Below are 15,845 nucleotides of genomic sequence, written 5' to 3'. Positions count from 1 at the left end.
TGGTTTGAACTTAGGATCATAAATGAGGAAAGCTAACTCTTAATCATGAGGATTGAAGCCTATTTCTTGTTTAATTTTTATTCCTGACAATATATATATATTAGTTATGGTTTTTATCTTAGATTGCTACAAATAAAAGGAAAAAAATGGGAAATGTTATAATTCAAACTTGAGTCTTTAGGGATGGCTACACTACTTAACCACTAGGCCAGATACTCATTCTTGTTTAATTCTTACAACAATGCGTGACACTTGCTAGGGTTTATAGTAAAATTGCATAAAATAAAATTGATGCGAGGAAAGGGATTTAAACCTGGGTTTCAAACATTAATTCACTAACACTTAACCTTCAGACTAGAAACTCATTTATTTATAATTCAAATAATGGTAATTGGGCAAGTTGCCATTTTGGTCACTCCCATTTTCCCCCTTTTCCAATTAGGTTCTAACTCAATTAAAACACACTATTTTTAAATTAAACCTTGTAATCAAGTTTCGTTTTAGATTAATTTAATAAAACTTGATTATATTATTTTAATATTTTAATTAATTAGTTATGACCCTAATTTCGATATTTGTTTCAAACCCTCGATTTATTTACAAACGCACAAAGATAACCTTATAAATCAAGACATGTCCACTCTCGATTTTTACAAACTCGATTCTTCTAATCCCATTTTTGGCAAAGTTCAAGGGCATATATACCCTCTTTAGCCTTTAAAAATAATAAAAATAAGTAAAAATGTTAATATTTGAACCCATGCCATCAATGTTAATAAAAAACTTTCCTTTATCACTTCAGCCAAAACTTTAATCTAATACTTTTAAATATTTCAATGGTATATGTTACACATTATTTCACCCACATTGTTTGTGTATATTGATAATATCGTTGATTAAGTTTATGTCAAAAATCAACTAGATATATATATGAATTTTACAATTTCTTAACATGATAGCATTTTTGTACTTCTATAGTTTGTACAAATACTTTAATAATTATTTGGAATTTTTATTAACAGCATATTTGAATGATCAAAAATAAAAAAAAAAATTGATATATGTTATTTATTATTTTGAATATTGTTCTTTTGTACTAATTATATGAAGTAAAAATATATTGTATATCGAATATGATAAAAATAATTTAATTATGATTTGAAAATTTTTATTTAAATAAATATTATATTTTAATTATGTTAAACAATTTGAATAACAAATATTATTTTCCACAAATTACATTAATTATAAACACATTATATAAAAAATTAATTAATACTTAAACACGTAAAATTACATTCATTGTATATAATATTAGAAAACCTTTTGAATTGTCTTATATAGCTTTTGTTGTTCAATGTAATTTTAAATATTTTTATTATTTATATTATGAGTTTTAATTTTATTAGAATAATTGGTTAAAACATTACTTGATACCAAAATTTATCGTACTTATAAATAAGAATTATGATTATGCTAAAAAAGCTATTACTAAATGAATTTATATAACAAATAAAAAATCAAATTTCATATTTAAATTATTATATTTCTATTAACCAAAAAGAAAAAAAAAGAAATATATTTTGTTTTAAATAGTAAATTTAATAACTATATGCTTCATATATAGATTTTATAAACGATACATTTTTATAAAATAATTTCATATATTGTATTTTTATTAATTTTATCTACAAATTATTGTGAACAATTTATTGATTGACATTGTTAAAAAAATTGAATACTAAAGAATCTAATTTTCAATATATCAATTTTTTTATAAATTTTATAAATTAAAAATAATTTATTGTTAATTACTTTAATTAGTTATTATGTAGTCTTACATTAATTATATATTGGATATGTTTCTAAATTTTTTATAATAATATTTAAATTAAGATATTTTAATCATATTCAACAATTCAAATAAAAAATATTAATTTATATTAATTACAATAATTAAAAACAAAATGTTTAAAAATCTAATAAAAATTTAAATGCAAAATATGTAACATTAAAAACTACTAATAATAATGAATATACATATTCAGATCATAATCCTCTTGCATTTTTCAAACATGTGTATCATATTTTCATTCAACTTTCCATTGATACCAATCCCGTTCGATCTCATCCTTTGAAGGTAAATTACCAAATCACCCCCACCCCCAATAAGAAAGCAAGCTGGCAAAGCACTTGAATGAAATTAGCCTTTAAACTTTACAGCGCATAGTTATAACTATCCTTAACACATTTCCTAAGAACTACACAACAAAATCCAAAACATCAAAAAATAAGAAAAAAGGGGTTCTTCTTCTCGTTTACTTTTGCATTTCAACTTTGACTGATTTCTCATCTTCTAAAAGCTTTAGAAATCAAATCAAAATACCAAAAAAATTCACTTTGCCTTGCCACTGCACACCGCCCTACACATGTATGTAGCACGAACAAAAACCGTGACGGAAGAGAGCATCTTAAGTCTTTATATAACTACCAAAATCCCTCAATTCCGAGGTCAAAAGAGATTAGTTATCACCTGGAGATATCATTGCCTTCCTACTCGTCCCTGAAACCATGTACGTGGCCCCATCAGCATATCCAGATCTTCCCTGCTACTGCTGATTACGTTTCATCATCAGCTCGTGGAAACTGAGCACTGGGGAATGATCACGTCCAGAAGCACTATTAAGCCTGTCAGGACTACGACTCCGACTGCGTCCCGTATCATAACTATCATGGAAACCACGATCATTCCTGTTCTTACATAACAAGGGGGTGAGAAAATCATATAAATTCAGCAGCAGGTATAGAACATTATAATTACTAAAATTCAAAAACAATAGAGAGAAACAAGACCACCAACATACCTGTCAGAAGACTCGTGACCATATCCACGTCCACCACTTTTCTCATGCCAGCTCGAGGATGTAGAAATTCCTCGACCACCTCTTCCACCATCCCTACCACCATACCCTGAATCAGTGCGCCCGCCATGTTCACCATCATAGCCACCAGAACTAGGAGCCCATCGTCTAGGCCTTCCCATCCCACCACCACGTGAAGCCATTTCACGAAGTTCGGCAGGCACCTGCTGGTTTGCTCCTTCTAAAACTTTGATGAGATCTGAAGCATGCTTCGAATCCTGATCACCAAAGAATGTAAATGCCAATCCAGTTGCACCTGCCCTTCCAGTCCTTCCAATCCTATGAACATAATCCTCAACTCCAGTAGGGAAGTCATAGTTGATTACCACCCTGTGAAAGATATTAATAAATGCAAATCATTATCATGATACATTCGACACAGCAGAAGCAATAAAGTTACTAAACTTTAAAGACCAAGAGTTTCCTGCATTTATCATTTGTGGCTCCTTTGATCTATAAAGTAAAATGCCATGGAACCATGCATCAGAAATCCCAACCCCTACCTGATGTCCTTAATGTCTAGGCCCCGAGCAGCAACATCAGTAGCAACAAGCACTGGCGACCTCCCAGAGCGAAACTGACCAAGCACATAGTCCCTGTCAGCCTGAGATTTGTCACCATGGATAGAAGCAGCTCCAAACTGACTGAGGTTGCGAGCAAGTTGATCACACATCTTCTTGGTTGAACAAAAGACTATAATCTTGGATCCTGGTTCTTGAGAGCGCAGAATCTGCTCAAGTCTTCTGTGTTTTACCATTGGTGCTAATACTTCAACATTCTGCAGGACACAGAATGATAAATTTCTAAGTACAAATAAAGGCTACCACTCATTCATAATAAAATTTAAAACTACTAAAGAACTTTCAGATTCTCAAATCTTATTTAAATTAAATAAGGATTAGCAGCAATGAAATCCAACCTGCGTAATTGACTTGTTTGCCACAAGCTCATCGATATTGCCAATGTTGACCTGAACAGGATTTACCAGTAGATCCGCTGCAATTTTCCGAACTTCCCTTGGCCATGTCGCTGTGTACATGAGAGTCTGCCTACGAGTAGGCACTTCTTTCACAATCTTCCTAATCTGAGGTTCAAAACCCATATCTAACATGCGATCAGCCTCATCTAACACAAGGTAAGAAACTTGCTGGAGGCTGACTCTCCTCATCTCTAGAATATCATTTAACCGGCCAGGAGTGGCAACCACAATATCTACTCCTCTCTCAATTTCTCTCAACTGAGGACCTTTTGGTGCTCCCCCATACAGACACTGCATGGAAACATACAATAACCCATTCTACCTTCAGCTTTGAAAAAACTTATATGTTGAAATATAACTGAAGTATACCAGAAAGAAATATAAACCTTATTGGAGAAACTAGAAGATGATAAAGAAATTACAAAAGAAATGAACAAATTGATTTTGTGATCCAGTCTCAAAGAGTGTGACATACCGTGCACGTAATTCTTGATGAACCACCAAATTTCTGAGCTTCATCTTGTATCTGAGTAGCCAGCTCCCTTGTTGGTGATAATACTAACACAGTTGGACCCATTTGAGAATCATTACGGCACCGCTTGATATGCATAAACCCAGGTACTAGGTAACCCAATGTTTTCCCAGAACCGGTTTTTGCAATGGCCACTATGTCTCTACCTTGCAATGCAATCGGCCATGATTGAGCCTGAATTGGAGTTGGAGCAGAAAACCCAGCATTGTGTACCTGTTAAAAGAAAATAAAATAAAGGGAAAAAAATCCAGCAACTTCTGTGAGCAGAAGTAATGGCCTCAAGACTTATGGTTTTCTTTAGAAGTTATAGTGCAGTGGCTTATGTCAGAAGTAGCATCATCCCCCACATGCAAGCGGCCAACGCTTGCTGATGCAAGCTGGAACAGGAGGAAGCCTCTTCTTCCTTTTAGACCGAGTGGGAGACTGAAGTATCATCTACGGCAGCCCTGGCCACGGACTTAGGTCATTCAGAAAGCCCTTCCCAAAAAATTTGTCCACCAAATAAGGGCACTCCAAATGATAAGCATGGCCCCCCACAGAGGGCACCACAGCGTACGATATTAGCTCCTCTGAGGAGCAAATATCGCACCTGCGACAAAAAAGTAAAGATGGCAAAAGAATTAGCATGAGTCTGATGCTCAACATTGGGACCTCCAACAATCTAAGAACTTTGCACGAGAAACAATCAACTTGCATTGCTCGTAACTTACAAGATTCAACTTTCAAGTCCACCAATGTTATAAAGACCAAAAGTTAAAGGATAAGCAGAATAGTTGACCTCTCTAAGTAACTCAGAAGGAAATCCAGTAGATTCAAATGATGAAAAAGGTTGGGGCACCTCATCTCCCTGACAAGAAATAAGAAAAACAATTTGCGTCACAAGGGATAGTAATGCCCCAAGCACAATGAGGTTTTCAGAAGAAAGTGACTGAAAGAACATAAAAATGAGATGATTTATAAACTATTTGCAAATTGTAATCATCAACTAGATACTCACAGTTACTGTTATCTCATGCTGACGGCGATAAGCATCACCAGACAAATTACTTCCCCCAGTAACTGATCCATGTCCTCTAGCAGAAGATACTCCCGACACAGAGCTGGAAGTCACATTAGGTGTATTATGGGAATGAACTGGTCCACTTCTAGCATTCTATGAAAAGTTAAGAACATTAAAAACCTACGATAGGAGAACAACCATATACATGTACATGTATCATATATTCCCACTTCAGATGCTTGAAGTTATGTAATTTTGAAAAACCCCGAGCTTTTAAGAATTTCGATAATCAGATATAAAAAGTTAAAAGCATCTTGGACAGGAACACATGTCCAAGTCTCAAATCAAAAGTGACAAAAATTTAACAGTCTAGCCACCAGAATGACAAGGACCATACTTCAGCACTTAACATGTTAAGAAAAATGTACTAATTTTCGATTTCACCTAAGATGGGCAAGAAAAACCAGATAAATCAAGTGCCCGATTTAAAGAGGACAGATAGTAAATCAAATTACCTGGTCAGTCCTTGATACTGGCTCAAGTTTGGCTTCACTTCCTCTTCCATCCCGATCATTTTCTTTGCCAGGACTATAACCACAACGTCCTTCAGAAGATTGCTGAACTTGAACTGAAGAACTTATAGGTGCAACAGAAGGTTTCGGGACAGAATCTGCACTTGTAGGCCTCTCATACTGCGTGGCATTTGTTACAGGATTCCAAAAGTATAGATAACCAGTTTTACCATCAACTAGGCCTTTCCATGGTTTGGGTAGAGTGGGGTCTGGTGCAGCATAACGGGGACCAGCAGAAGAGGCAGTTGCAGTGGAAGCCATAGCAAGAAAAGCCACCAACTAAAATCTGCAAGCCCCAAAGTTACAAAAGGCACAAATAAGAAACTAATATAAAATAACCATGATGACAAACTTAGAAGGTAAATTTCCAGGAGGACCAAGACCATGAGTTAATCTTGCATTGTAGTAAAAAATTTTCCATTTTTAATCAATCATTATTTTTGCTTTGTACCACTTTTGCATTTTTTTTACTACTAGGAAACCAAAAGGCAAATATCAAGATATAGCTAGCATAAGGAGAAAAAATATAGCAAAAAGTAACTTCTAAACCAAACCAAACAGTACAAAATAAAATCAGAGCAACATTAACCAAAGAACAGCTAAGTAATGCATAAGTTTAAATTTTCTGATATACCCATACCCAAAAATGCCCTGAAAAACACAAAACAGAGCTCAAATGCTCAATCAATATTAAAACTTCAAAAATAATATGAAATGTAACCATGCCTCACATTCAAACAGAGCCCAGATTCGAGACCAATATAAGGAAAAAAAGCAATTCTCTTCTTCACATTTTATCAGTAAATAATCTAAACCCTAACTAAAACTCAAACCTAAACCCTAACTTAACCAACATGCAACAAGGCAAACAAAGATGGGGTAATTTTAGATAAATTAGAATTCAGAACCCCCAGAAATCCACCATTTAGAAGAGATCGAAAATGGAACTCAAAAAAACTAAAAAAAGGAAACCAATGAAATCAGATCTGGAGAACTCAAGAAAGATAATTATGGAAATGGAATTACCTTAAATGTATAGTTTCGAGGAAGACGAAGCGAGAATCGCTCCCACTGTTTGGGTATTTTCGAGATTTCGTCTTTTTTGCTTCCTTAAATCTCTTTCTCTTTGGCTGCTTTGTGCTTTACAAACTTCCAAAGAGAAGAGAAAGTGGGAAAGACGAAGAGACAAAGAAACGTGGGAAGGTAAAACCGACGAATATAATTAGAAACATAAAATTATTTTTGGCATAATCGCAAATTAAGCTCTTAACATCTATATCTTTTGTCGATTTCGCCCTTATTCTTTTTTAGCTAAATTTAGCCCTCAAACTTTTAAAAAGAGTCGAATTTAACGATCAACTTTTCAAAAAGCATCCAATTATTTTTTTAATAGAAATATTGACTAAAACATTAATTTTTTAAACATGCTACCCAATAGCAATCCAAGTTTGCTTCATGATAACTTTTTTATATATTTTTATGAATTTTGAATTTATTTTCATTTTTTATTATTTTATAATTTTAAATTATTTGTTGACATACATATAAGATAAATTGGTAACATATTAGTATGAAGTACACGTAAATTGTCATGCAAGTTCCCGCACTAACATCATTAAAATATTAATGTTCTAGTCAACATTTTCCATAATAAAAAAAAGTGATTTGATTCTTTTTTAGAGGTCAATCACCAAATTTAACTCAAAAAAAAAAGAATAATGACCAAATTGAAAAATATTCAAATGTTGAGGGTTAAATTTATCATTATGCCATTATTGTTAGGTTAAAATATGTTGTTAGTCTCATTACTTGTATAGAATTTGAATCTCTATACTTTAAAAGTTAAAAATTCAATCATTCTACTTTTTCAGTTTAAAAACCATAGTTCGATCATTATCGTTGTTGATAGTTTCTGTCAAAATTTGTCAACTTATCATTTTTTTTAATGGTAATCATATGACTTGTAATATAATGATAACTTAATCAAGTTTTCAAGTTGAAAAATTTTGACAGAAATTACTAACAATGATAATGATTGGACTAAGATTTTTAAATTGAAAAAGTAGAATGATTAAATTTATAATTTTTGAATTATAAGGATTAAATCTCAATTTCTATATAAGTACATAGACTAACAGCATATTTTACCCTATTTTTATGATATGATTGATTATTTAAACACATAGGTGTTGGTTTGGATTTTAGTATGTTCTCTTTTTCTCGACAATGTCTTGCTTGTCCAATATTTTTTTTAATAGCAATATTTGATTTTCTTTTCAAAAAATGTAAAATGTAAAACTTATATTAGATATTATAATTTTTTAATTCTTTTAAACAAAATGAAAAAAATATCGGTAGAAAAGGTTCCTAAACAACATTATGAGTCAATATAGAATCAAGAACAACAATATTAGAGTGATCCTTAAATAAGCAGTCTATCAATAAATTAGGAGACTCTTCGGATATATCAAGTCCCTTATTGTAGTTCTACTAACTCTTGCCAACCTATCCGCATAAGCATTTTGTTCTTTGTTTATATGATTTAACTCAAGCTGACAGGGTCTTCTACATAACAATTGCACATGACGAATCTGGCCATTCCATTAAAGAATAATAAGCATTGCACAGAAATTGGACCAAAAGAGCATTATCAGCCTCTATCCTATAATAAGTACAAAAATTCCATAATTGCTCGAGCTTTTGCTTGGAAAACATATGCAACACTTATGTTCTTCACGAAATCGATAAACCAATCACCGTGGGAATTATGAACTCTTCCACCAACCACTACTTCTTCATCGTTTAAGCTAATTGAACCATCCATATTCATTTTGATCCAATCAACTCTTGGTGGATGCCAGGCTTTATCATGCATCATAACCTATTTAGGTTAACATGCATGAAGGCCAACAAGCACCATACTTGCCCAAGAAATACTAGTGTATATAACTTAAGTAATGCTACAATGAGAGTCATTGAAAATGTACTCATCCTTGTACTCCCATAATTTGCAAATGCAATTAGGGAAAAAAGAGTTCTATTCCACTTGTTCAATATTAATAGCACATTCATTTCACAAATTCCAAATGAGTCATTCTTGCAAAGACAACAAGAAAAAAAAAACTTTAAGACATTTACAAGAAAAATTATATGACATACCCTTTTAGCAAAACCACAGTCACGCAAGGCATGCAAATAAGACTCCACTTCAATTGTTGGGAAATGTGTCCATATTTTAGTAAACATGCAACTATTTTTTATGGATTTGAACGATGAATAAATGAATAAAGTTAATTTGACATTTCACTATTATATTTTTGTGTTCCTGACTTTCATGTTTTGTATACATAGCAATATTATGACAAGCAAATATTAGCTCATTAATTGTCTAAGTTCAAATTGATGATAAGTCGCATTGTAGGAACATTTACATTGCGAGAAAGACAACTTACTTCAGTATATAATCTAAACGAGTCTATAATGCTGTAAAAGAATCAAAGTGAGCATTTGATTCAAATATTTAGAAGGATTATTATGTCGTCTACAATTCCAATCAGGGAGATGACTATTCTTGTTTATCGAAGCAATTGACTTCATTGGTAGAGACATTGATGTACATATTGAAAGAATGACACATTGGACTGGACCTAAGTTGAATTAATTCTGAATCTATGTGAATTAATTCACTTGTGACTTTCATGTTGTAACTTATCTAAATCTTGAGATAGTCACTGACCATGTGTACATAACTCATGTGCTTTGATATAAGTGAAGGCTTATACTCTAAAGATGATCGAGCCGATAGCCGGTATGTTGGGTACATGACTTGTGTATAGTATAGCTTTATTAGCAACAATAGAATTCATAACTCGATTAAAGAGTTAGCGAGATTCTCTCATTGGCATTGTGTAGATTGATAAATATGGAATGTGACCATGGGTTGTTTGTTCTCAAACGAGCAATTTATCATAGTCATTAGTTGACAATGATCATATTAATCAATTAAAAGACACAATGGTGACAATGAGATAAAATAAGATAGTATTGAGTGAAAGGATTTAACTCAAAGGAATTAAAGATATCTTATGAGGGTAACACACACATGGTGAGGTCATTGGACAAAGTAGTTTGATAAATTATTTTCGTAAAGAGTATACAATAAGGAGTTTTCAATCATGGTACTTATTGTGAACTAACTCCATGATTAAGTAAATTGTGAATTATCGGAATGATGCTTCTGGACATAATTTCAATTATTCAAGCCTAATTGTATTTGTCCAATTTGGTCCATCTACTTACTCAACAAAAGCTCGATCAGACTGCATTTGAATCAGAAAAAAATTCTACGACTTTGGAAATAATTTAATTAAGTCAATTTATTTGATGTGGAATTACATTAGGTTAATATTAGATCAATTGGCGTTTAGGTTAATATTAATTTAGTACTCACCTCCCTAGGGTACGATCCTCAAAGTACTTATCAACTCTGTTTGTAAACTATATTACAACATGACCCGTATACTTGCGAACACCGCCTCGATTTCATATATTTAGTTGCAGTATTCACACTTTGGACGTTAGTATGTCTAGAGGCGGTCAGTCACATTCCCAAATCATAAGTAATATTGAGACTTAAATGGAATCATGTAACAATCCACATATCAAGTATCAACAAGTACCATTTCATTTCCATTTCACAATTAAATTTCCATTTCCAATGAAATGAATATTTCCTAATGGAACTATAGTAAAACAGACTCAGATACACGAGAATAAATTGCTCATACAAGCTGACAATATATCAGGGTTGCTCACACAAGCTGACATTATAACAATATTGCTCACACAAGCTAACATTATATTGAGGTTACCTATCCGGGCTAAACCTACGATATGTATAACTTGAGAATCTGCAATAAATGTTAGAACTCGCAATAACATATAAAATCTCTTATCAAACGCGCATATAACCCTAATGACATGTGATACGTATCCTAACCTTTTACTAAGTTCACACGGGTATCATTTCATATATTTATCATACCAATCTTTATACATGATTATGAATTACATATTAACATTCATGTTTGCACTCTATACTATTTCCTAATAGCCAACATTAGTATGACTTTTCAATTTAGTCCATTTTAACCATATGTGCCAATTTCACTAAATTCTACTTAAATCTAACATATAGATAAGTTCGAACATAATTCATACGAAAATAAAATAAGGTGGTAAGTTCATATAAAACTTACCTGTTCAAAATGCATAAAGTTGATACTTCATGGGCTAATCTGAAATTTTAGCTTTTACTCTTTCAACTCCACTTCGATCTAATCCTTGATCTAAACAATCTTTTTATATCATCAATCAATATCAAATATTTCCATTCTATGCTATGATATGTATGAATCTATATGAACTCAATTTTTTGATATCCTTAATATTTTGTATTTTCTTCAATTTAGTCCCTGAACTTGGGATAGTCATAACTTTCAATTCCTAGCTTCGGATTATTATCCAATTTCACATATTCTCATAAGGGACCTTAAAATTTCTATGTCTAACACAATTTTATGTCAAGTTTCACATTTATTCAATTTGATCCCTAATGTAACAAAGTTAACAAACAAGCTAAATTAACTTTACAATCTAACTCTTTTTTATAATCTAAGCTTAAAATCTATAAATTTCAAGCCTAATTCAACAAGAAATCAATAATGGAAACTTTCAGAAACTTTATTAGTTTTACAAATTGGTACATGAGCTAGCTAAATCTAGCTCCCATGGTCCCAAATCTATAAAAATTACAAAAAAGCTTGAATTCTCTTACAAATCATGATCAAATGTTGGTGAAATTTCGCTAGATTTTCTACTCTCTTTGGATGGTAATGAAAGAAACAAATGAATGGGGTGATACCATTCCACTATCTTAGCTTTTTTATAATTAGATTAAAAATTAATTTTGTTTAATTAACTTAAACATAATTTAACTAAATCTAATTACACATAGTGGATTTTGCCATCACTTTCCACTATCTCTTATTGAGAAATGGTTCAATTGCCATTTAGGAATTTTTCCTAATTGCCATTTTAATCCTCAAGCCTTTTGTCAATTAAAAATTTATAGCGATTGAAACTTTACAATTTAGTCATTGAGTCTTAATTAACTATTAATTTGGCAAAATTACTGGACCAATCCTTAATTTATTTTTATAATATTCTCGTAAATATTCATATTTAATATTTATGGAAATGGGATTCTGAAATTACCTTTTAAGGTGTCACTAAAAATTGGGCCGTTACAATTAGGTTGACAACATTGGGACTAACAAACAAGACATGGTTTCCTAACGTCCAAGCTAGACCCCATATAAACACTCTTGCAAATTTCTCAAACTCCTTGACTATAGAAACAAGAATTAGGGTTGTGCTCATGAAATACGTGGGAATAGCTAATAACTAATAAAGTTAATGAGATTTAAACTAACAATGAAACTAAATTTATGGTGTTAAAATACAAATTCTATAAAAATAAAGGTAAATTTAAAAAAAAAACCTTTGGAAGGACCAAAACTAAATTATCAAAATCTTAAACATTTAATGTTTGGGGTAAATTAAAATTCAAGAAAAATTAAATATCCAAACATAAATGATCGTTTTTAAAATTATCAATCAAATAAGGTTTTATGATAAATTATGCCAATGTTAAATTATCAATCAAACATAAATGATCATTTTTAAAATGTATACAAAAAATCAAAATGAAGCATGGCTATAATAGCAAAATTGAGGTTTTATGCATGTTGATAGTATGGGATCAAATTTTCATTATTTACATTTTTTTATTGATTTTATTTAAAATGTGAAAAAGATAAAAATACCCTTATAATAATATAAAATAATATAATTTATTTCAAATATGAAAAGATAGTTTAGTAATTTCATCAATCAAACTGGGATCTCGTTATCTCGTAACACCAATTCAGTTAGGGATTTAATAATAATATAGTACTATATTTATTGAGGCCCAAAACACGATCCTTAATAGGCTTAAATAACAAACAATACCTTTTAGAGGCCCAAAATGATAAGAGAACTTTGGGTCAACTTCTTTGATTTTAGGTGATATTTTTATCAAGTGAATTCTACAAAATCTATAAACCCTATATTTGGACCTTCCCACGTTGACAAGTCTCCATTATTATTATTATTTTTATTTTCCCCTTTTGCATTATAGAAGAGTGGTAAATTTAATTTAGGTCCATTTTTTATGCTTCATTTTAAGATTTAATTTTTAACATAATTTAGTTCATGCATTTTTATAATATTATTAATTAGTCCAAATAGTAAATATTATCAACTTTGCGATTAAAATATTACTTGGTTATATATAAATTGAATGCTCTAAGGGTTTTAAAGAAAGACATGTGACTTCTCATTTCTTTTGAGTTTGTTTTACTTCTCTTTTTAACATCATAAGATAATAATCGAACTTCAATTTTAGTCCCTATACTATGTTGAAACTTGAGATTTAATCTATATTTTTTAAGTTTTGACATAATTTGGTTCCTTTAGTTTTATAATGTCATTATAATTAGTTTAAATAGTTAATATTGTTAACTATTTCAATAAAAATATTTAAATAGTTAATATTGTTAACTATTTCAATAAAAATGTTGACACCAAATTTTCTTAGGAACACAATTCTAACAAAAAGAAGTATTTCATCATGATGAGTTCGAATAGTTACTTTTAAGGGAAAAAAAATACACATGATGATTCTCAACATTATTTTTATTGTTATTGGGCTACAAAGTGAATTTCTTTTAATTTTAATATAATATTTTCAACAATTGTAACAACTAGATTTAAATTTTTAAATCCAAAAAATAGAAAAATGGTCAAATTTTAGTTTTAGTCCCTAAGGTACATTCAAATTTAAAATTATATAATAATGGTCAATTTTCAATTTTGATCCTTATGCTACACTCGAATTTAAGATTCAATCTTTATACTTCAGTTTTTTATATAATTTGATACCTCAATTTTTGACAATGTCATTGATTAGCTCAAATACTTTATCTTAATTAAAATGGTAATGTAACTTTCAAGTATATTGCAATGTCATTTTTTTGTTACATTGCTATTGAGTATTTTTTCTTCTTAATTTGAAAATGTCATATCAATGAATTCGAAAAAAAGAAGTTAATGTTGATAGCAATTGCCTCTGAATTTTTAAATTTAAAAATAAATAGACTAAATTTCTAAAAATAAAACAATAAAGACTAAATTTTAAATATACAAAGCGTACAAAGACTTCAATTATATTTTAATATTCAAATATTTACTCTATAGTTTGACCGAAAAAATAATCAATAATTAACCCAATGCAAAGTGTGGTAGGATCCATACTAGTTAAAATTGTGGGAGGGTAAAATTATTCTAATTTAAGAATTATTAAAGGAAAAAAATTATTAATTCATTCCATGAATGAGACTATATAATTCAGATAAGAGAAAAAACAACAAACGCTTATTGTCATCTATGAATGACAAGCTTTAGCAACACGACAAAGCCTTCAGTCTCAGCATTAATAGAACATTGCAGCACATTGACAACAAATTTTATCACAACTTAAGCATGACATTTATAGAGTGCTTGCGAGCAACTATCACAATAAGAAAATTAGCTTCCGGATGGTCCAAAGTGACATCAGACAAAATTTGCAAAAGAATTGAGCTTCCACCAAACTGAAAAGAACGATAACAAAACCATCACTTGTTTAACAACTATCCAGATACACTTTCAAAACAACCTAAGTGTTTTTCTCAAATCTTACTTGATCAAAATTACTTGGAGAAATTGTCAAGTTTTAGCATATAAATAGGTTGTTGTGCTGCATATATGGGAGTGCCATTGGAGTGCTTTTGATTGGTTATTTGTATATCTTTTACTTTGTATTTTTGCACTCTTGTGTTAGACATTTATTGGAGATTAAAACATTGTTGTAAGTGTTATTTGGGTGAGTGATTGTAACAAGTCAGGATTATCTATTGGGGTTACTTTTGTAAAGGTAGATTAGGCCTTAACTAATAGGTTAATAGATTAATTGGTGAATAAATCATTCATTGAACAAAGCTTCGTAATGTAAGATTGTTTCTGAACTGCATTAACAAAGCTTGTGAACCCATTTCTCTCACTTTCTTATTTGTTTACTACTTGTGTTCTGTTCACATTCATGTTCGAACATCTACCTGAACACTTGTCTAAATATCAGACTCGACAAAAAGCAAATCAAAGCTCAAACAAAATTATAATCAAATAAATAATAAAAATGGAAAGGCCTTTTTTATAAGTTGTAGTTGATTAGATGTTGTTGCATGAAATTGAATTAAGGTACAAGTTATGTAGGATTAATAAAGTATATGTGTATATACATACACACAAAAATGGTTATTGAATAGTATTTTTCATTAAATATATTTAAAATAATGAATAAAATAATCGGCATCCGGGATATAATATAACTTCATATTATAAGCTAAAAATATTGATCTCACATTCTAATAGTGGTACACTCAACTTGATAAAATCTTGGACAATTTGGACACAATCACACAAACAATCTATTTGTTTGTATGAAGAAGATACAAAATTTTTTAAAAAACTATATATAATAATAATAATAATTAATCCCCATAATATTTTTTATTATTGACCACAATTAAAGTGGATATATGAATTCTAATTCAATATATATATATATATATATATGTCCTAATGCACAATTAAAAATTATTATATATTAACCGATTGAGTCTTAGTTTGATTAGTA

At 30.5% G+C, this 15,845-nt stretch overlaps 1 protein-coding gene across 4 annotated transcripts; it reads right to left on the bottom strand.

The window, feature by feature from the left end:
- Positions 1-2,006: 2,006 nt before the first annotated feature.
- LOC107926488 (DEAD-box ATP-dependent RNA helicase 46) lies at positions 2,007-7,234 on the bottom strand. Of its 4 annotated transcripts, none has more exons than XM_016857347.2 (9): positions 7,031-7,201; positions 5,948-6,290; positions 5,430-5,585; positions 5,211-5,279; positions 4,376-4,645; positions 3,841-4,191; positions 3,425-3,699; positions 2,865-3,251; positions 2,007-2,751 (listed from the first exon to the last, which is right to left on the bottom strand). In XM_016857347.2, exons 2-9 carry the CDS (start codon positions 6,263-6,265, stop codon positions 2,610-2,612), a joined length of 1,968 nt encoding a protein of 655 aa, XP_016712836.2. In that variant the 5' UTR covers positions 6,266-6,290; positions 7,031-7,201; the 3' UTR covers positions 2,007-2,609. The 4 variants fall into 4 exon arrangements, with proteins under 4 accessions (XP_016712836.2, XP_016712838.2, XP_040972767.1 ...); XM_016857349.2 differs by having other exon boundaries at positions 5,430-5,532; XM_041116833.1 differs by lacking the exon at positions 5,211-5,279 and having other exon boundaries at positions 5,430-5,532; positions 7,031-7,234.
- Positions 7,235-15,845: the final 8,611 nt, after the last annotated feature.

This window comes from Gossypium hirsutum, chromosome A07 (assembly GCF_007990345.1).
Source record: "Gossypium hirsutum isolate 1008001.06 chromosome A07, Gossypium_hirsutum_v2.1, whole genome shotgun sequence".
NCBI classification, from domain to species: domain Eukaryota; kingdom Viridiplantae; phylum Streptophyta; class Magnoliopsida; order Malvales; family Malvaceae; genus Gossypium; species Gossypium hirsutum.
This window is presented reverse-complemented; position numbering and strand designations above follow the sequence as displayed.